Source organism: Phocoena sinus, chromosome 8, assembly GCF_008692025.1.
Source record: "Phocoena sinus isolate mPhoSin1 chromosome 8, mPhoSin1.pri, whole genome shotgun sequence".
Classification (NCBI taxonomy): Eukaryota; Metazoa; Chordata; class Mammalia; order Artiodactyla; family Phocoenidae; genus Phocoena; species Phocoena sinus.
The window spans coordinates 17,103,819-17,125,439 of record NC_045770.1 but is presented as its reverse complement, the minus strand read 5'-3'; the positions used below and the strand labels follow the sequence as shown (position 1 = coordinate 17,125,439).

General features: G+C 40.4%; 1 protein-coding gene across 3 annotated transcripts in view; it reads right to left on the bottom strand.

Moving 5' to 3' along the window:
- The window catches only part of CADM1 (cell adhesion molecule 1), a 334,278-nt gene that overhangs the window by 45,324 nt on the left and 267,333 nt on the right, over positions 1-21,621 (bottom strand). For all 3 annotated transcript variants that reach the window (XM_032641396.1, XM_032641395.1, XM_032641394.1), the window contains exons 3-5: positions 20,602-20,754; positions 13,863-14,000; positions 11,530-11,688 (exon numbers count right to left, since the gene is read on the bottom strand). In XM_032641396.1, coding sequence (XP_032497287.1) covers positions 11,530-11,688; positions 13,863-14,000; positions 20,602-20,754 — 450 coding nt within the window. The remainder of the gene's footprint in view (positions 1-11,529; positions 11,689-13,862; positions 14,001-20,601; positions 20,755-21,621) is intronic.

Sequence of the window (21,621 nt, the reverse complement as noted above, 5' to 3'; positions counted from 1 at the left end):
ATCATTTTTCTCATTTAATTTCATGACTTTGTAAATGTATATTTTTGGAAATGTACCCAAGAGGTAATAAATGTGAGAGGGCAAGACATCAGTTGGCTGAAAGGTCAAAACAATTGCCATAACTTTACTTTCTCGGACAATCACACCACCCAAACAACAGCCCCTTGGCCTTTTACAAGCAGTGGTTCGCTCATCATCATTCACCCTATGGTATCAGGGAGCAAAGAGAAATATGGCGGGGCTCAACCACCTCTACCTGTACACAGCCAAACAAGCTGCACGAGGTCCTCTCTAGGGATGGCTGTTTTCTGGATGTATTTTTACAGTCGTGTTATTAGCACTGGATCTTTCTGTCTCTGAAAACCACGTGGCATTCAGAACCTTTTAAGAGAGGCTTCTTGTACATCGGTGGGCACTGTACACTGAACTGGTAACTTCCTGAGGCCCTAAGTCACTTGCCAGCGAACGTAAGTTAACTGGGACTGAAAGCTCCAGCTGACCCCTGAAAGTAACACGATTCTATTCTTAGACTTGTTGGCAAAGGCAATGTTTAAGAGGAAAATGGCCTAGAGGTCTCCAGATACTGATAGCTGGGTGGGGAAGCTAATTATTAAAGAAAGGCAAAAATACTCAAAAAGGACAAACAGGATGACCTTAAATGAGCACTGGCTGCTGGGCAAGTGTCCTGGGCACCCACCTTTGAGAGCTACAGACAATACTGTAGGCTAAATACAACCATTGGGTGACATATGTGGGTCTATTATTTTTGGTGGTATAATACACTTGCACACAGAGCTAGTTGGTAAAGTTTATTAAAAAAAAACAACCCACAAGATATCAAAAAAAAAAAAATGGTAGAAGGTTATGCCACTGAAAACACAGACAACAAAATACCGGCTCCCCTGCTCAGAAACAGCAACACTTCTGGAGTTTCTGGTTAAGGAACCTCTGTCATCCTTATCCAGGAACCATTCTGAGGAAACCTAAATTTAAAGCCCCAAATTTGGGCTGAAACGTAACATTTTCTTATAGGTTAATCTCTGATCCACAGAAGGTCTACATTTTCCATGCACTGCTGACTTCGGCCCATTAATTAAGGAGAAGCAGAAGGCTTGCTGGCCAATGTGGAAGGCTCTTTTGTCCTCTTTTCTCCTTTGTGTAATTTACAAGCCAACAGAGGGAGTATATTTTTCAGCACAGTGCACTAAGGGTTTTTACACGCTCAACTCCCATTAATAATCACGCTCAACTCCCATTAATAATAAAGACGGTGTTGAAAATCTATCCACCCTGCCTTTTCAGTACCACTGAGTTTGTTTTAGTTAAATGCTTTTTATGTTCCTAATGGCTGTTTGCCAGTTGTCAATTACTCACATAAATTAGGAATAACAAGCTAAGGCCTTGCTATACCTAGAATTTACGTTAAAAAAAATCATATACTAAGCCATAGGAAATACACCTTCAATTTTGATAACTGATTTTCCCAATTTACTCTCTAGGTTTCTGGAGAAACATCTACCATCTACTTATGGGTACAGCTGCCACAGTCACCTTAATAGGTGGCTGGAAAGGTAAACATTAATCTTGCTTGTATTCTACAGAAAAATGTCCTCCTCTGTTGACACAGGCAGTATTTACGGGCATTATTATTCGACCGTGGGCAGCTGAGCTATCTTCACGCCCAGCCTAGGAGCCAAATAGAGGGTCTGTGTGCCAAGATCCATCTCTGGGTGAAGGAAGCTTAAAAAACAAATTCAATTCCCCCTCCTTTGGCCTGAAAGAGGAACTTGAGCCTTCCCAACAGGTGGAATAGAAACCCTGGGGCTCCACTGGCACCTCTAGAACCCAGGGCTGCTAAATTTTCCCAGGATAATCCTGACCACAATCCGAGTATGTCAAAATACTGAACACTCCAGATGGCTGGCTGAACAGCCCAGAAGCTCATCATTTAGATTTTAATTATGTCCATAAATCAAACGTTATAACCCACCAAATCTTTTCTGAAACAGGACCAGACTCCAAGATTTATTTCTAAGTAATGAGGTAAGGCCCAGAACATTTTCTGGGTGATCATTTTACGCCTCGGTTGGTGTTGGAAGGCACAAGGCTAAAAGCCAGATGACACTTTCTGCCCAAGTGCAATAACTGTCTAGAAATGTACTGCAGAATGGCTTAATGTCACTATAAAATGGAACTGCTATATAAAAATAAGAAAAATAGTTAGGTCTGTGCACTCATGGAAAGTTACAGAGATGGTACCACCAACAGCTAATAAATTAGGTCGAGGGATCTGAGGTTTTCATAATCCACTGTCATTTTTTAAAAACCCCGTAAAAGACGTTTAGCAAGCCTACTCCAGCAGACAAAATTCGTCCATTGGTCAATGTCGCACAGAGGGTTAAATACCAGGAGGCTTTAGGTCACACTACAGTAGCAGCCAATTAAAAAAGTCATCTTAGAAAGACATTCTGATTTGATGAGACTTTCTTTAAATGGACTTTGCTCTCTCTATGAAGGGAAAAAAAAAATATATATATATATAAAAGGAAACTCTTAAAGAGGTTAGAATGGCTTGCTGGCAGATTACAATTGATTTCATGCCAGTCTGACCTTGTACCATATTCTATGATCTTTTCAGAAGATGAAACTCAAGACTCTGGAACCTGTATTGCACTTTCCTATGTAAATGAAAAGTCACGGTCTCCTTCTCTCTAGATTACCGCACTAACATATCAGGTCTTTAAAATTTCTTAGTTAAAAAAAGTACACCGTGGTTTCCTTTTGCCTGGGATATTATCCTCACCATGTACCAGAGAGGAGCATTGCTGAGATAAGAGGGAAGGCGCCCTGACACCACGGCAGGAGGAGACCTGTTAGCCCAGGGGCTCCTGATGCTTTCCCTGCCTTAGATTTTCTAAATCAGGGGACGTGGGCCTCAAATGTTCATTGATCTGCTGACTGCAATCAGGCCCAGGAACCCAAGTGCAAATCTGTTCCTGCAGGCTCTTTGCATCCCTTACTTAGATTTCATCCAACATTCTGAAACACCTGTTAGAGTGAGACTGGATGCCTGTTGACCAAGTGTTCATTGTTTTGGGCCTACCAGGGAGAACTCAAGGGCAGTGTGGGCCCAGATGGAATCAGAATGGCTGGGAGGACGGTTTGGGTCAGTGCCTGTGCATTCAGGTGGGGAAGCACTGACAGAAGGGTCTTTGTCAATCGTGGGGGATTACTGCAGTTTGGAGGAGCACGACAATGCCGAGATGCACCTGAGATTTGGTGAGTATTAGGGGCTGCTTGAGCTCAAAGCAGAATCAACCCCTATAACATGGCTGCCTAAGCTGCTGGGAGAGCCCAGCTTTGCTCTGAAGGAGGGCGACGTATCACGAGGTCATCGGGGCTGGTGAGAGAACACAGTCACAGCGAGCTCTCAGAGGACTTAAAAAGAACATCTTGCAAAAGGTTTGCTTCCCATTGTCGTAATACATTCGCGAATAATTTTCACTGCCATTTATTTTGTTTGTTTGTTTGTTTGCAAGGTGAAGGACCTCCTGCTGTTACATCTGTTGTAGGAATTGGAGCGCTTAAACTGCTATTCTTGAGGAGGGCTGAGCTATGATGAGTGGGATGAGTCAAACCTGGGGGGACGGACGTGGGACCGAAGAGCGTGTGCCACATTACACAGTAAAATGCGGTTTCCTCTTGTTGCAACTTGTAAGTAGCTTTGTGGGTATTGAAATTACTGTTTACCCAACAGAATCAAATTTTATTCTGTGATGTTGTGGCAAAGAGTACTTTACAGTGCCTTTGAAGTGGGGTGCACACTCACCCACACAGCACTCTTCCGTATCTCTGAGAAATCTTCAGAATTAGAAAGTGAACACTGGGTGAGAAAATTCTCATAGCAAGATTTTCTGCACAAGAACGTTAGCTCTGTAACAAGAAAAGGTTTTGTTTTTTGTATCCCTGGTGCCTAGAACAGTGTCAGTGCCTGGCACATAGTAGGCGTTCAATACATATTTACCAAGTGAATGAATGAATGAGAAAGTGGGGGAACACTGAGGCATGGGCTTCTAGCTCTGCTACTGGTTAAACAAAAACAAAACAAAAACAAGCAGACCATGAATCCCTCTAAGCCCTGTTATAAGATACACAAGGCCCATTAAAATTTTCAAGTGTTTATTTGAGCATCCATTTGAACAGGGCAGCCCAAACTGAAAATGCTCCAATAGGAGCTGGGGGAAAGGTTTTAATAGAAAAGACACGGAAGTAAAGCAAGTGAATTATTTGATTGGCTAGAGCTTGAGCAGTTGCCTTTTTTGGGAAGCCTGGTTAGCTGTTTGTGATTGGCTGGGCTTAAGTTTCATTGCCTTGGAGTGCATTGGCTTTGGTTTAGGTTTTGGTTTGCCTACATAAGCTACCAAGGCATCAGAGTCACCTTATTAGATTGGTCTGATGGCCTTCTTGTTTAATCACTTTAACAGCCCTCATTGCAAAATACAATTCTATTTTTCTTTTAGAAGGTTAATCCAGCTCCCAAAATGTGAGGTTCAACCCGCGTGTCTGATTTACATACTTCCACTTCACTACACATTTATTTAGCATTTTGGGTATATTTCAAGGTGGCATCTCAAATGAAATCATAAAGAATGTTGCTGAACCATTCTTTTTATCTATTTTTTGTTAACCACCTTAAGTATAGGAAGTTTTATTTGTTTGTTCAACATTTTTTAAAAACATATGTTGTTTTAAATTGAAGTATAGTTAATTTACAATGTTGTGTTGGTTTCGAGTGTACAGCAAAGGGATTCAGGTTTACATATATATATATATATATATATATATATATATATATATATGTATGTTCTTTTTCAGATTCTTTTCCATTATAGGTTATTATCAATACAAGATATTGAGTATAGTTCCCTGTGCTATACAGTAGGTCCTTGTTGTTTACCTATTTTACATATACTAGTGTGTATATGTTAATCCCAAACTCCTGATTAAGCCCCCACTCCCCCCAGCGATCCCCTTTGGAACATTCTTTTTAAATTTTGAGATGTTAGCTTTACAACCATTGAACCTTCCACAGAATCAAAATCTGACCTTGAGTTAAAAACCATTAAGAGAGCACATTAGAAGACTAGTTTCACTACATAGTATTCAATGTCCACAGCCACAGAGACACATCTTTTCCAAATACATTAGGTCAGACAGTGAGATGTGGGAAGACGGATGTGGGAAGAGGCCTCTTTCGACAGGGCGTGGCTTCAGAAGGCAGGGATGATGGCAAAGTCTTCCTTCCCTAAGAGTCATGTCATTCAAGTCTTGTTCACAATGGAGTTGGCCCAATATTTACTCTTTGTTTTTTGAGTATTAGTGACTCAGCCTCCTGCCCCCTTTGGCACTGCAGAATGCCTCAGTAACACTCTATAGAGTTAATGGCATCAGGAACTTGGACCCGCTTCTACTGTGTGTTAACACAAAAAATGATAGGTTAAAACATTAGTTTGAATCAGGGGGGTCTCCACGCCTTGATTATTTTTCAGGAGGAATAATAAATACTGAAATAACTTCCCTGGAACTCAATTCATTGCTTAAAAAAAATAAAAGAAAGGGAGAGTGGGAGAAAGAGCATATTCTGTTAAAAAAAAGAGACCGGAGGGGCTTCCCTGGTGGCGCAGTGGTTGAGGGTCCCCCTGCCAATGCAGGGGACCCGGGTTCGTGCCCTGGTCCGGGAAGATCCCACATGCCGCGGAGCGGCTGGGCCCGTGAGCCATGGCCGCTGAGCCTGCGCGTCCGGAGCCTGTGCTCCGCAACGGGAGAGGCCACAGCAGTGAGAGGCCCGAGTACCGCAAAAAAAAAAAAAAAAAAAAAAAAGAGACCGGAGATCAGAGAGAAACAGGCCAAATATGAAAACGCCAGCTATTACGCTTTGAAGAATACAACCTGGGAACAGAATTGATGGGGGAGAGGATGGGATATGGGAGCTGCCATGGTAAACTGTGTCTTATCCTCCACTCCAAACAGGAAAGATTTTCCCATTTCCAGGTTTTTTCTCCCTCCTTCACTGCAGGACACTATCGATACCAGAGAAACATTTACTTTGGCACAAAGAACAGGTTTTGATCATCTCCCTCAATGCCCAATTTTCCCCCAATTGAGGGAATGAAAGAAAAAAAAAAATCTAGCCTTCTGTGGACCCTCAATGAACAGGAATATGGATTTACAAAATATCTGGCTACACTGAGTCAATAAAACTCATTTGGAAAATGATGTCCACGAACACAATTAACTGGCAGATGATAATCCGAGCAGGGAAGGCGTTCAAACATCCATTTTTTGAGTCTTTGGTTTCATTCTCCCTTTCAAAACATATCTCTTAAATTTTTTTTCAGATATGCACACACACACAAAACCCTCACTAGATGAGGATTTTTGCAAAACATTTTAAAGAGCAAGTCTACGATGGGGGAAAGCAAAAGACACACAGCAGTAATTCCAGAGCTTCGGATTCACCTCGGTCCAGAGTAAGGCTTCCCCCCTTGCACAGCAATCTGAATTCCATACTGAGGGTCACACCTTTTCTTTGAATTCCCAGCTTATGTCGCTATGTGTTTCCACCTTGATGCTATTTAGACAGTTTTCTTTTAACGCGCAGACAGTGAACTGTTCTCCTTTAAACAGGCTTTTATTTGACAAGAGTATGTTCGCTCAGATCTGAAGCTCCACTAACCGTGCTACAATTCTACCACATTCTGCTATAATCAACCCTGCTGTAAATTTGAGCAACGCTATATACACAGACATTGGAAAGAAAAAACTGCACAGAAAGAGTTTAGGGTCATATAGCTCAGAACATTAAAAAGCAAAACTGTTCTCTGCCTAACATCTAAGGAAAGAGAGCTTTGAATTCCAGCTCGCGAGCACAATTACTTTCTGTTTTAAACATTTAACTGCGTGCTGCCGCATCCTTTGCTGAGTCTTAGAATGAAAAAGCTAGAAAACTAAGAGCCCTACTGTATGTTCTTCCTTCCCAGCAACGGTCCTATGAGAAAACCTTATTAATGAGCTTGCAAACGAGCACCCAACAGGGAAATGCCACAAACAAGAGCAGCTAATGCCCCGGAAAATCAAATAACCGAACACTTGGCTGATTGTGGTGCCTTTCATATTTTTAATAAAAAGAAGGGAGGGGAGACTTTAATTCACTAATTCTGAGAGGTCAACACCTTGCTGAACAAAACAACTCACTTATTTATGTTCAGAAATCTCCAGATGATAAATTACATTGACGTTAATCACTTCGATGCATACTACACAATTAATATCTGTACTCACCAAAAACTTAAGGATTATTTAAAGCATGACAGCATACACATCTGGCTGATTTTTCACATAATTGGGCACCACAATTTCTCCTGGTACCATATACAAGTGTCTTAACAAACAAACGCTGCAAAATTCTGTGTTCAATTAATTAGGACTTAAATCCACACGACAAAAAGGATTCCAAGTTGGAGCTCAAGCCTTGTCTTCTAGACAATATGGTGGCTCTCCGTGTCAAGGGGAGTGTGCAACCCTTCCCTTCATTTTATCCCTCCTCCTTGCTCCTGTCACTTTTAAAGTAAGATATTTAGTGGCATATCTTACCACTAAGATATTCAGTGGCATACAAAGTAGGTTTTCATTTCCTTTTTAAAAAATAGTATTTTCTAAAAGGACATAATTTATACAGCATTCAAATCCATTATCTGTCATTTTACTCTGTTCTTATCCTGATTAATATCCATCCATCTTAGATGAGGTAGAGAGAGGTTTCCAAAAATCTTCATGTAGCAAAATGGGCCAACGTTGAACTGAGTATACTTAACACCAATCCTATCAGGTTAGATTTGCCTCGAAGGTAGTCTCATTTCCCCAGAGTAGAGTAATTCTTAATCTGAGGTCCATGGACCAGCTCAGGATGTCCTGGTGATAAACTAATGTTTATCACTGATAGTACAGGAAATCTTTTTAGGTGGCAAAGGAAAGGACATTAAAAAATAATTGTTGTATATTTATTTTAAAGTTTACTAGATAGAATATACATAGCAAATAAAACTCATAATTTTACAGGTGTTTTTACACAGGTCTTGGTTAGGTTAAAGCAATAAAATGACTTAGAAATTCTAAATATGATACGAACACGGATGACCCGTGGATTTGGTAAAACTTGTGAAAGTGGCCCTTGAATACCTAAAGTTAGGAAAACTGTAAATACACCCCTTATACTGGAAGTAAAATGTGGTGAATGTCATCATTTCCAGCTCTATAGCTGTCAAAGGATTTTAAAGGGGTCAACGATCCCCAGAAGTTTAAGAACTGCTGAGTCCAGAGTTTGGGCCAATTAAAAAATAATGGTCTAATGTTACTCCTCAAAGAGTATCCAAAATAATTCACCATCCATGCACACTGGCTACTGAATCTCAGGCATTCAAGTACCTCTTCTTTTTTCATGGCCATCAAGAATGTCTCTATGTGTATAACTGAGTCACTCTGCTGGACGGCAGAGACTGGCACAACACTGTAAATCAACTATACTTCAAAAAAAAAAAAAAGAGAGAGACATGGTGTGGCTTGTCTGCAGAGAGGGGCCTCCTATGGGGGGAATGGAGCTGAACCCCCAACACCACTTGCCAAGGTCTGAGAAAGTTCTAGTGCCCAAAGGCTGAGTGCCTTGAGCATCTGAGGCATGAGGCTTTTTGTTGTCCATAGCTGCTGGTGTTCAAGAAGAGTAAAGCTGGTAGGTGATGAAGTAGAGAATTCCAATGTGTCTGAAGATGCTACGTAAGGAATTCCTGGCTGACTCCGCAAAATTTTCAGTAGTGCTCTAGAGAGGGAGGGTAGTGACCTGTCAGGTGACTTTCTTGAGCATGAAGCATCGTATTAAGATGCCAGATCAGACTCTAAACTCCATTCAGATTAACACATTGCTTTGTAATCCTTAACCTTCTTTTATGCAAAAAGACATTTTTCCTATATACATTCCAAGAAATGGAATATCAAAGGATAAAATGTTTGTGTGGCTTACACTGGGTAAAAGAACAGAGTCTTCCATAAAAAGGTGTCATGTTAAAGCTAAAAATGACCCAGGGATGTGTCTTCAATTTGGGGAAGGCATTAAAGTCACCTTCCTGCAGTTAAGGCCAAGCAGTACTTTGTAAGATTGAAGTCAAATGGATTCAGATATGCAGCTTTATTCCTTTTCTTAGAAGGACAAATCTCACTTGAATCTTCAAAAGAAAAGGCTTTATAAAGATCACTGGCAAGTCTTCCAAGGGGTAGGAGGTGTAGTGCTTGAAATATTTTGCATTTGGGAATGAGTGTAATTCTGTAGGTGGGTGGGGCTATATTCTATTTAGAAGATACTCCGGGAAACTAAGCGTTTAGGGGTGGAAACTGGGTGAACAGCTACTCAGGTCTCACAAAGGAGCTAATGTATTATTAAAGCTAATGGGCCCCTACAAGGAAAGTTAATGGATATTAAGTTTGCTTAAATGAATTACATATTAACAAAGTCACAAGAAATCTACTATCTGCCAATTTAGATAATATCTGATGTTTTCTGTTTTCCCATTATAGGGACATTACACCACAATAGTTTTAGTGATATGAAAATTATAAGCATGATGCCCATAATGAAGCTACATAATGAAGTAGATGAAATGAATTAACAAGAAAAACTGGCATTATGTAATGTTAAATTGAGCCAAGCTCACAAAGTGGAATGGGATGGCTTTGTAGAAGCAACTTTTTATAACTTTCTCCATCCCCTGTTTTGCTCAGGCAACCTAAGCAGGTGATACAAATCATAGGGGGATTCATGGTGCCCACCCCTGCCACCACCAAATACATACCTCATTCCTAACCTCTGGAACCTGTGACTGTGGCCTTATTTGGAAAAGGATTCTTTGAAGATGTCATTAAGTTAAGGATATTGAATTGAGACCATTCTGGGTTACCCGGGTGGGCCCTAAGTCCAATGACAAGTGTCCTTATAAGAGACACACAGAGAAGAGAAGAAGGCCAGGTCAAGACGGAGACAGAGAGTGGAGTGATGTGGCCACAAGCCAAGGAACACCTGGAGCCACCAGAAGCCAGAAAAGGCAAGGAAGGATCCTCTCCCTAGAGCCTTTGGAGGGAATTTGGCCCTGCCGACACCTTGATTTCAGACTTCTGTCCCCTAGAACTGTGAGAGAATAAATGTCTGTTGTTTATTAAGCCATTAAATTTGTGGTAATCTGCTATGGCAGCCCTAGAAAATTAATAGAATAATTCATAGAGAGTAATGCTTTTCCTTTATCTGATGCCCAATCATTGACATCCAATCAAACTCTTGTAACATTTTCACTAGGCACACCCAAAGGCCACCTGGAATTTTGCAGAGGCCAAGTTACAGAAGTCTTTTGATAAAAAGTGAGAAGCTGGCTACTCAGCCACAACTTTGGTGCAAGGATAATTTTGTGCAGAAAACAGATACTTTTCCCACAAGTAGGAGAGCCCAGAGGAGAAGATGAGGAGAGCATCTTTAGTCCATAGGGCACAGTGAGGAGAAACCTCACTCACCACGATCCAGCTTTTACTGATGAAGCCATCAAGACCGCGGCACTCATCCCAAAGAGTTCCACTTTTAAATTCATCGCTATAATTTAAGCTAAAATAGAAGAGAACTTGCAATCTAAAACAAGATGCTGATGTTCAGTGGGAATAAAATCCCTTCTATAAAAAAATTCAGCACTTATGATGGGGTTAATAAAGCTGGGGGCGGGGGGCGGCTGGAATTACCCTAGATTTTGAAGTTGGCATAGAAATGATTACAGTCAATATTCACAAAATTTAATTAATTAAGTCATGCACTAGAGCAGATGGAATCATTTTCAAGTTTTACATTTGGGTTAAATGTAGTATTTTCAAAATCCTCATTGGCACTCTATAATATGGCAGTGTTTCAGTAGAATAATCCTTTGATTATTTTTCTACCAAGACAACAAGATGAAAATTCTACCTAAACTATATAAAAACATATGTATTCAATAAGTGGCTTCTGAAGTCTTTTTAAAGAACTGCTACTCTATACCCTCAGGATAAAATACTTGGGTAATGTTATGGTTTGAGTGTTTGTGTCCCCCCCCACCCCGCAAAAACTTATACGTTGAAATGCTGATCCCCAATGTGATGGCATTAGGAGGTGGGGCCTTTGGAAGGTGATTAGGTCAGGAGGTTCGTGAAACCCTCATGACTGGGATTAGTGCCCTTATAAAAGAGGCTGCAAAGAGATCTCTAGCCCCTTCCACCATGTAAGGACACCGTGAGAAGGCGCCAGCCATGAACCAGGAAGAGGGACCTCACTGGAACTTGACCGTGCTGGTACCCTGACCTTGGACTTCCCAGCCTCCAGAACCGTAAGCAGTAGATTTCTGTTGTTTATAAGGCACTAGCCTGTGGTAGTTTGCACAGCAGCCAGAAAGGACTAAGACAGGTACTCACATTGTACTTCTAGATACCGCTGGGTCTGCAAGTTTCCAGTGACGGCAGGGTGCTCCACCTGACAGATCACCGGGACCCCGTCATCCTCCTTGTGCACCTTCAGCAACAGCTGACTAGTCACGGTGTACATGTCTGACCACTCCTCCACCTCCGATTTGCCTGGGGGGACATACCAAGAAACCAGAGCTGAGTGAGTCTCACTCTTTTCTTAAATACCCTCCCCTCCCTCCCTCTGCCCCAACATTACTATTTTAATAAACATAATGGAAGTCACTCCAGATAAGGGTAATCTGGGGGTAGATAACTGATAAAAGGATAATTTCCTACTTTTCAGCCTTACAGGATAGTATTTAAGATAAAATCAACTCTACATACTATTTACTATTTTTATTTAAATATATGTTTCTTCTGTCTTAAATTTTCCCACAAACAAGCAGCTGAAAGTTGACCCATTTTGACATTTGACTGCTCAAGGCACTAGAGAGGAAGAAAAGAGAAGTGCTTTTTCTCCCTACAACCATCTGAACTTAACACATCTACTAGGCTGTAATGCGGTTTAAAAATTCCAGGACGTCATCCAAATCCCTTAAGTAATTTCAATCAGGAGTAAAGATATAAACAACCCCCTTTGCCCACCCCCATCAGCAATTAACAGGGAAAGCAACTACAATTAAATGAAATTGTAATTGAAATGTTTAAACTCTGAGACTTTTGGAAGAACACAAAAAAATGCAGTGGCAGTGGGTAGAGCAAAGTAAGATATAGGCTTCAGGCCAGAAGGGAGCCACGTCCAAGAACACCCAGAAAAGGGGGGGAGGAGGCTTCCGGATGGGATGAATAGGCCAAGGAGGCCCCTTTCCTGAACTCAGCACTCCCTGGGACATGACGCACCATTAACTTTCTTTTAATGTTTTGTACTTATTGGTACACATTTAATGGCTCAATTCACTTAGACAGAAAAGCAGAGGGGAAATGAGAAATTCCTTCCTTCCAAAGCCATACCTAGGAAATAGGAGATTAAAACAGAGCAAGCTTTTTGAAACTTAAGCCATTATATATAGATTTTTCTGTTTCTAGATATAGATTTTTATATCCTCTTTCTAAAAGGACTTTCTTTTCTTCCTGGAACTATTTATTTATTTAACAAGCACATACAGAGCACTTACCTTGGCCCAGACACTAGCCCCATACTTTACAAATATTCACTCATTTCATCTTCATAAGAATCACACAAGGTATGTAAATATTAATATCCCCATTTTAGAGGAAACTGAGGCACACAGCAAGCATTTCTGTCAAATGATCAGAGGAGTTCAGGCCCTGAGTCCTCTGTCCTGGGTACTACTTGCAAGGCAACCTTTTGCAAAGAAGGGAATCGGAATGCAGACATGCATGAGGAACTTAGGATAACTGGCAAAAAGAGAGTCAAAAATAGGGGCTAGGCTGTATCCTTCAGCCGATGCAGTGGCTAAGAGGGCAGATGTCCGAGGATCCAGGAATCAAATCTAGATGGCCCGGTACTGAGGGAGAGACAATAGGAGCAGGGTTAAAAAAAGTTGCCTGTGCTGCCAGCACAAAGTCAGAAACGTCGCAGAAGAATAGGCTGCTGACATGGGCAACTGAATCACAGATTTCTCAAGAAGGGTGGTGCCTGCAAGTTCGCTCTGAAGATAGATTCTCAGCTGCTTAGCACAAGCTCCCTTGCAGGAAAGCCCACTGTCAAAACAACCAAGAGTCCAACAGATGCTAGAATGACTTGGTATTCACCATGGCCAAGACTGCTATACATTTTTTTCAAGGTGTAACACAAGAATCTGGGGTCCTGACCCACCCTGGGTCACAGGGTAAAAGCAAGGAGAACTAAGGGTACAGACATGGCCAGCCTGAGCTCAGGGGATACCTCAGTGATTCTAACTGGTCTAGCGAGTTCTAGTTTACAGGTCTGGTTCTCTCTGAGCCTCTAAGTAAACATCTAGCAGCACATATCACCATGAACCCTCAAACAACAGAATGAGGATATGAATTAGAACAGTAAAATGCCGTTATGCTTTGGGCTCAGACACACTTACTAACTGATTGCAAACCATATGTTAGGTTGGCCAAAAAGATCGTTCGGTTAAGAAATACACTGTTTGATAAAGTTCTTGGTGAAAATGAAAAATGTGTCTTTCATTTTTGCTTGTAACAGAACGGACTTTTTGGCCAACCCAATATAAATGAGCATTTTTGTTCAGGGGTGTGTTTTGCATTTGTCTTTAACGTCCACAAAGATGTACTCCTGCTGGGATCGAGTGTGGACTGGCTTCCTCAGTACCAGGCAATTCGCATCTTACCTTTGAGCTCCTTGTTCCCTTTGAACCACCTGATGGTCGTGGCTGGTTTGCTGGCCATGGCAGTGCAGTTGACTTCTATCTCCTCACCTTCCACTGCAGTGTCTTTCTGGATATCGATCATCAGATTACGTGGTGGGACTACAAATTAAACATGTGTGCTTTTTAAACACAGAATCTATTTCTGGGCATATTCTTCTATTCATTAGAAACTAGGACCATTGCTCTCAAAAAAAAAGGAGATAAACAATGGACATTCCTGAAGGGAATTTAAAACAAACTGCCACTGGAGGAGACAGAAGAAAGACAAAGTCATTATCAAATAAACCGAGTTACGTAAAATCCCTTACTTCAGAATTCGTCCTAAAGTTATCTGATAAAATGACCACTCTTCCACTCCTAAGTTATCAGTGACCAAGTTATAAAAATATAGATACTAGATTTGCTATCAATCGGTCATTAGAAAATTGACCAGAAAGCAGATATAAAAGCAAGAGGAGTAAACACTATTGACATTATCCTCCTTACCTGGAAGTCTCTGATAGGAATATTTGTCCTTAAACTCAACCCTTGGATTTCAATCTTCATATGAAAGATTCCAAAGTCAACCAGCAAAGATCAAAAACATGGAGTCCCGTAAGAGAATCACTCCCCATAAACATACAGAGAAAAACTGTGCCTCAGAGCCGCTTCCATTCAGTTCAAATTATTTATAGAGATCTAGAATATGATCTTGACCTCTGATGGATGGCGTAGTAATAAAATCCTTTAGCTATGAAGATGTAGTAATGTAGGAAATGCCAGTTAATTTGTAATGATTTTCTATATTCTGAAATCTAAAGCTGCACATTTTAGAAACCAAAGGTGGAAAAGACTATTGAGTGTAGGTTAGATTTCTACCTCAGAATTAAAACCACTCTTGTCTAAGCATGTTAAACACATATGTAATAAAATGATTAGAATAAAATAGTTGGGGGTTAAAATGCTGAATATCAAATGAAGAGTAATGACAGTGGTTGATACAGAAAGCATGTTATCTTTTCAGAAACTGAGTTGACAATGAAACCATATAAGTGCAACCTTATGTCAAGACTGAGCTTCTTGAAATAAAAATCAATAAGAATACTGAATTCAGCAGACTGAATCTAAAAATATGTGCTGACCACCATGAATAAGCAAAGATGGTTCTAAGACTTATGATTAATAAGTTTCTCAACTCAGAAGAGAAACAAGAAATTAAATATGTATAAACATGCCATCCTGATGATCAAGTTGAATAATAAATCTCTGATACTGCTTCAATAAATTATGGGATTAAACCATGTATTTGAGATTTCCAACTGTTCTAGTCCAATGTGAAAATTCTACCCACAGGAAGACTTTTACACTGAATTGAAGCAGTTGGAAATTTCTATAGAGAATTATGGAAAAGGAAAAGGAAAATGATTTGTTGTATATGTTTCTCAGCAAGATAGTTGGTAGGAGGAGTGTAACTATTGGAGCAAAATCACGTCTCTTCTTTGTTCCCTGTATAACAGGAAACTAACACAGTTGCTCAACTGGATGTGTTGCTAAAGTGATGTGGCCCCAATGAGTAGTTAAATATGGCAAAGAACTACCCTAGTTTACATTTTAAGAAGAAATAAGCATAAAGAGAGATAGTCTAACATCCAATTTGGAGTTGCACATCTGCCAACATTTTAAGAGACAGAAAGGCAGGTATAAAAGTAAATGGGATGATTTGGCTAGCTATTTCCTCAATGCAGTTTATCCTTCCTAGATGACAATCAGGTAGGTTAAAGATTTTCATTACACGTACCTAGATAGCTGATATGGGGTACACAGAGAGACTAGATGTTTACGCCCAACAAATATTACTAAATTCTGTGTGCCGTATAATAGGAATATTGAAAAAAATGCTTTTGTTAGAGCATAGAGCAAATGTCAGAGGAAAAGACTGTCCAAGCCTAAAGAAAATAAGATCTTGGTGAGCTATGGGGAACAGAAGAAAAGGCTTAGATAAAAAGGGAATAACTAAGGAGTAAAAGAGCTAGGAATGTCCTCCCAACAAATGTTGGGCTGAAAGTCAAACAGTATTAATTCTTTTCAAGGTCCAGGCAGAAATAAAAATGGAGTGATGAAAATAATTTCTGATATTGACATGTGCAAAGATTTTCAATGAGAAATGTAATTGAGTAATGTAATTGATGGGATACTACTCAATTTAAGGAAACTTAAATTGAGACGGGATACTCACAGAAGGGTTCTCTTCAGATGAGAAAAAGAGGGCAAATAGCTAAAGGTAATGTGTAATACACAAAGCTCTCTTCCTTGGAAAATACTACAGGATGGGATAGAGCAGATTTCAGTATGCATGGATAACTTTGGGAGAAACACTTTGGTGGTCATTCTGTGGTAACCTGGGAATCTTCCTGATGGGAATAGATCCAGGAGCTATTAAAAGGTTCCAGCAAATATCAATTGTCAGGTCTTGACGGCATTAAGGTTCAAACATAGTCTTTGTCAGATATTAGTTTTCTGTGTGTTCCCGGGTATCTTTCTTTCATCCTCTCCTTTCTCGTGTTGAGTCTGAAGATACTGGAGAGCTCTCTCTCCTCCTCACAGGATTCTTCTAACCTCCACTAGCAATTCACCTTCAGTGGTACTTCTTAGTAGAGGAAGTACTTAATTCTCTCCATCAGATGTAGAAGGTCATAAGGATGATGGCGTGTTCTTTTCACATTATCAATAATGTCTGCTATTTCAAAGTAAGGAAACGGTGGGGCTTCCCTGGTGGCACAGTGGTTGAGAGTCCGCCTGTTGATGCGGGGGACACGGGGTCGTGCCCCGGTCCGGGAGGATCCCACATGCCGCGGACTGGCTGGGCCTGTGAGCCATGGCCAGTGAGCCTGCGCGTCCGAAGACTGTGCTCCACAACGGGAGAGGCCACAACAGAGAGAGGCCCGCGTACCGCAAAAAAAAAAAAAAAAAAAAAAAAAAAAAAAAAAGTAAGGAAATGGCAAGTGGTACGTATAAATTAGGCCAGAGGAAAATTTACCAATGTCTCTTAGATTTTGTTTGGGGGTTGAGAGTGTGAATGGCAGCAAATAGGTCCTTATCTAGATCACCTGTTGCTTGGTTTTATCCATGTTAATACCTCCTCTACTGCAGCAGATATAATCTACACTTCCCTAATCCTTCCCAGTGATTCCTGTACTAATGCTAGCTCCTCTTGGAGAGCTGACATCACCTGTAACTTGACAGCCAAGGTAGACATGTGGAAAACTTCAAAAGTGGTGGAAAATATGACCAGTGTAGAAAAATAAAGGACTTGTTTATTGTTGAGAAGAACATCCTGAGAAATGGCTGAATGACTTTTTCCAAGTCCATAAACAGTTTTCTCAAGACTGTGACCAGTATTACTGACCTTTACGAAGTTTAGAAGAAGAAAGAGTCAAATGTAGTAGGAGCTGTTTGGTTTACAAATATAAAATAAAATGTGAGTCATAATGGTTCACTGATATCAGTTATAAAGTTAACTTCTCTCAGATTTTTTTTTAAAGCAAGAAAGCTTTAGAAAATATAAATGAAGTGATTTAAGTCTATCTTTCTGAAAAAAGGGGGGTAGGACAAGGAAATCTTAAAGTTTATTTTGGTCTATTCATTCTCCCGTTTTCCCCTTTAACTTCATAATGTCTACTCAAATACGAAAGCAGTTAGTAAGGTATCAAAATCCATTTATAAGAAAAAAATGAATTAGAACTGCTACTAACCAGAGAATACACTTATACATGGTCCACTAAACAGACATATTTAGTGAAAACTGCCTGCAGCCATTAATGAAAACAACCAAAGATATATCTAAGGAGGTGCATAGAGATGGAAACTTGAATAAAAGTCACGTAGAGGGAAATACTAGAAAATAGCAAAGAAATGTTGACGTTCTTCTTAGCTAACTTCACATCTATAAGAGTGCTAATTATAAACGTTACGCCTACAACATTAAAAAAAATCAGCAATATCAAGATGAGTCACGTTAATTACAACAAAAGAGGAGCCTTAAAGCTGATCAGTACGTGGAATCTCACTCTAAGACCCTTCAAAATAATTAGGTTCTCCTGCTCCTGGAATCGTGAGTGAACACCAATCTTAGGACAGGGCTGTAATAAGATTCGCTACTATTATCAGTAACTATGCTAATGTTAAAGCAGCGTATTCTCTCTCTCACTCATCTCCTTTCATGAGCAGTAGTAGGATCTGGAGAAAGAAGCAAACTCATCACAAGTGGGAGAAGTGAATGCATACCCTAAAAGGCATCCAAATGCATGCAAAATATCACAGGGGAGTTTTCAGTTTTTACATGGATAAGATAATAAACAGAACAGTAACAAATACCCGTCTCTATGTCTTATAATTATGCTGAAATTTTTGCTGAGTGCTTCAAACAACTAATAAAGATGCATGCGCTAAAATGAGCATCTTCATCTGATCAGGAAGTTTGACAGCTGTGTAAGTACATATGGGGTCCTTTTCAGAGAACCACAGATAGAAACGAAGACGATGCTAATAGATCATTCTTCATTCATTATGATACCTGAAAACTCTAAACCTTAGGAGGAAGCTTTGAATATACGAGTATCAGTGGAAACTGTCAGATTTTGGAATATGAAAGACTCAAGCGCCGATGACAATAATTTGACTCCGTCAAGGAATCCTAGAATAAATTCAGTGGAAGGAATATTAAATGAATGCATAATATCTGCGAAGAGAGCATCTACCAGCATTACTTTCAAGTATATTTAAGTTAATGTTTCTATACAATACAAGCAAGGAACCTATTATTTCTAGAATAATCAGACCTCCAAAAGGATTACAGGCATAATGCTTCTCAAAAGCCTAGTGCTGGGTGTATTCCATCCAACTGGCCCAGCCTAGCGGGTCTGAGAACAAATGTACCAAACACTGAAAACTGACAGGCAGTAACTGCTTGTCAAAGACCAGATACACTCCTGCAAACAAAAGATGTGCACCTTCAGGGAGAAAATCTTAAAACAGCAGCCTTCAGGATTTTGTTGAAAACAACCTAGACTAGAAGACCCAGAGGTTCTGAGGCAGAAGAGTAAGGTCTGTTTCGAAGTCTAAGATTCTTGATTCTCACCATGTGCTTTGTAAGCTGGGCAAGACGACTAACCTCTATTATTATCATCTCTTTCTTTGAAATAAAGACATTCATACTTAAAGGTACATGTGGCGAAACATCCTGAAAATGCAAAATGCCATTAAGTATATTCCATCTAATTGCCGTCACTTTTGTGGACACACCATAAACAATGGTGGGTCAATGGGAAGATGGCCTATTTGAAGTTTATGCAGCTGATGACTGACTCCAACAAGCAAACAGTGTTTCAAAGACCTCTCCAGAAAACTTTCGGTACATCTGCCAAACTCCAAAACGTTCATCCTAGCCAAACCTTCCACGCTTACTATTTCTGCAGATCTAATAGGGATCAAAGGCGCAATTAGAGATAAACACGTACACAGTCACCAAACACAGACCACAGCAGAAGCAACATGGCCAGACGTGAAACCTGACTGTCTAAAATCAGTGTTCCTCTTATCAATAACGTATATGTCAGCATTAGGGATATGTTTTTAGTTTAATGAATTAAAAAAAAATGTTCCCTATTACAGCTGTGTTTCAACAAAGTAATGAGGCAGATCAATACATACACCCATGAATACATATATGTTCACACACACTAAGCAAAAACATCCTTCATATTTATCTTTCCCCTTTAATCTTCATATCGTTACACTGAAAAGCTGCAGTCTGCCGCCTCAGATAGGCTTTGATTCATCGTCTTCCCGAAGGTATAAATCAGAGATCTTGCCTCATGCTATAGTGTAGGTCCTTGAAAACTCAGTTTCAAAAATCCAAATCGGCTGGTGTTAGGCACTGCAGTCTATGTTTGTCTAAAAGGGGACTAGTTCAGACCACCTTCACCACAGGAGTATCTGCTGACTCTATCGAAACATACACGTGGAAACCTGGCTACCGGGATTCTGCTGAAAGTCGCAATCTAGCCATCATACGTGAAGATACTTAACCCGCTAGAGGTAGGGGTGTACTCAACAGCCAGTCCACAGTCCTTGCTTATGATCAGCCTTCTCTCCCTAGAAGCTCTTCATTCTTTTACATCTAATGGTTGCAATTTGTGGCAAAGTATGTGTTCATGGGGTATGATTTTTACAGCATAATCTTGAGTGGGAGCAATAAATGAGGCAATAAGTCAAGTTGAAGAAAAGGAGATCAACAATATTAAACGAGATGTAACTCAGAAGGAAAAACCATTAAGTGGGTTTCATATCAGAGCTCTGCCACAGGGTGCAGATGTGGTAGCCTGTTTCCCCCTCTACTGCACAGAAGGGGGAAAAAAAAAGTCCTGGTAGGTAGAAGCAACGACATTACATGTGGTGAGTGATTCATTTGAGGGCTCTAAATTCTCTTGATCTTTGCTTCTGAAGCTTGAAACCCAAGAGCAGGTGAAATCTAGAGAGCCTGCTGATTGCCATTCCTTAGAGTGTTTGGTAAAATAGGCTATTTTTAAAATTCAGCAAGATGGGCGCTGAGTCTTCCTAAAACAGTAAAATTTACGGTTAACCTTTTCCTAGCTGCTGGAAGCCATCTGGCAGTAAGTACCACCCCCTCGTTTCCCAGGACAAGTCCTGGTGCATTGCTTACCCAGGACTGTGATCGTGGTATAACTTTCCTGAGGGGGGTCAGTGTAGAGCTGGCAAAAATATCTTCCTTCATCAGAAATTGAGACATTTGTCAACGACACTTTGAGTTCACTGCTTGAAAAATTCAGCAGCTGGAACCTGCTGTCCTTCAAAGCTGGAAAACAAAACACAGAGTTAGTGTTGTGAGAAAGACGACAGTCTATTTGCCTTCCCGAGGGGAGGCAAAAGGCAGGTGACTAGAAAGGCAGCTACAGAGCAGACACACGGATTAAGTCTTTCTGCACCTGGTGGGTACTTCTTTGTGCTTCTTGAGTTCCTAGTTAGGGCTTCTGCAATAACTGCTTGTAGACACATATATATCCCTGCCCCAAAAGGAAACTCACACACATGGGTGTGTGTGTCTGTGTACACATGCACATCCCTTGCTATCAGTTTTGAGCACGTATTCATAAATTGTTTCGGATCTTCTATTGGAGACAGGCAGAATGAGAACAGGAGGAAAGGGCAGGCAATGAGCCCCCTTTGGCACTGAAATTTCAGGGAGTAGAACCTACAGGCTTTTAAATTGTCTCTAAAAATCTGAGGCCTTAAAAGAAATAGAGGTTCTAATACTATGAGAGAAAATTTTAAAACAGCATTATTAGTAATTGCAAAAGCAAAATGAAAATCATTAAAAAACAACTTTATAGCAAAACAATCCAATTTAACTCTGATGCATCTTTGTGTTTCATGTGGTTTGAGGTGGCACTGCCAAAAAGTCCATGGCCTGGGGCCTACAGGCGCCTTAAGACCTGACCCCATTTTCTAACTGCGTTCAGCTCCACGGGGATGAAACTGATGAGACATAAAGTAGGAAGTCAGAGTCATCCCAAAAGTAATGTACGCGGGCTTTTTATTGATGTCTAATATTCACTTTTAAAATCCTTATATTAATTTGGCAAAGGCTAGATCAGTATATACTAATGACAAAAATTCATTCTAACAATGAGAAGCTGGCTTCTCTCCTTTTACCCTCCATAGT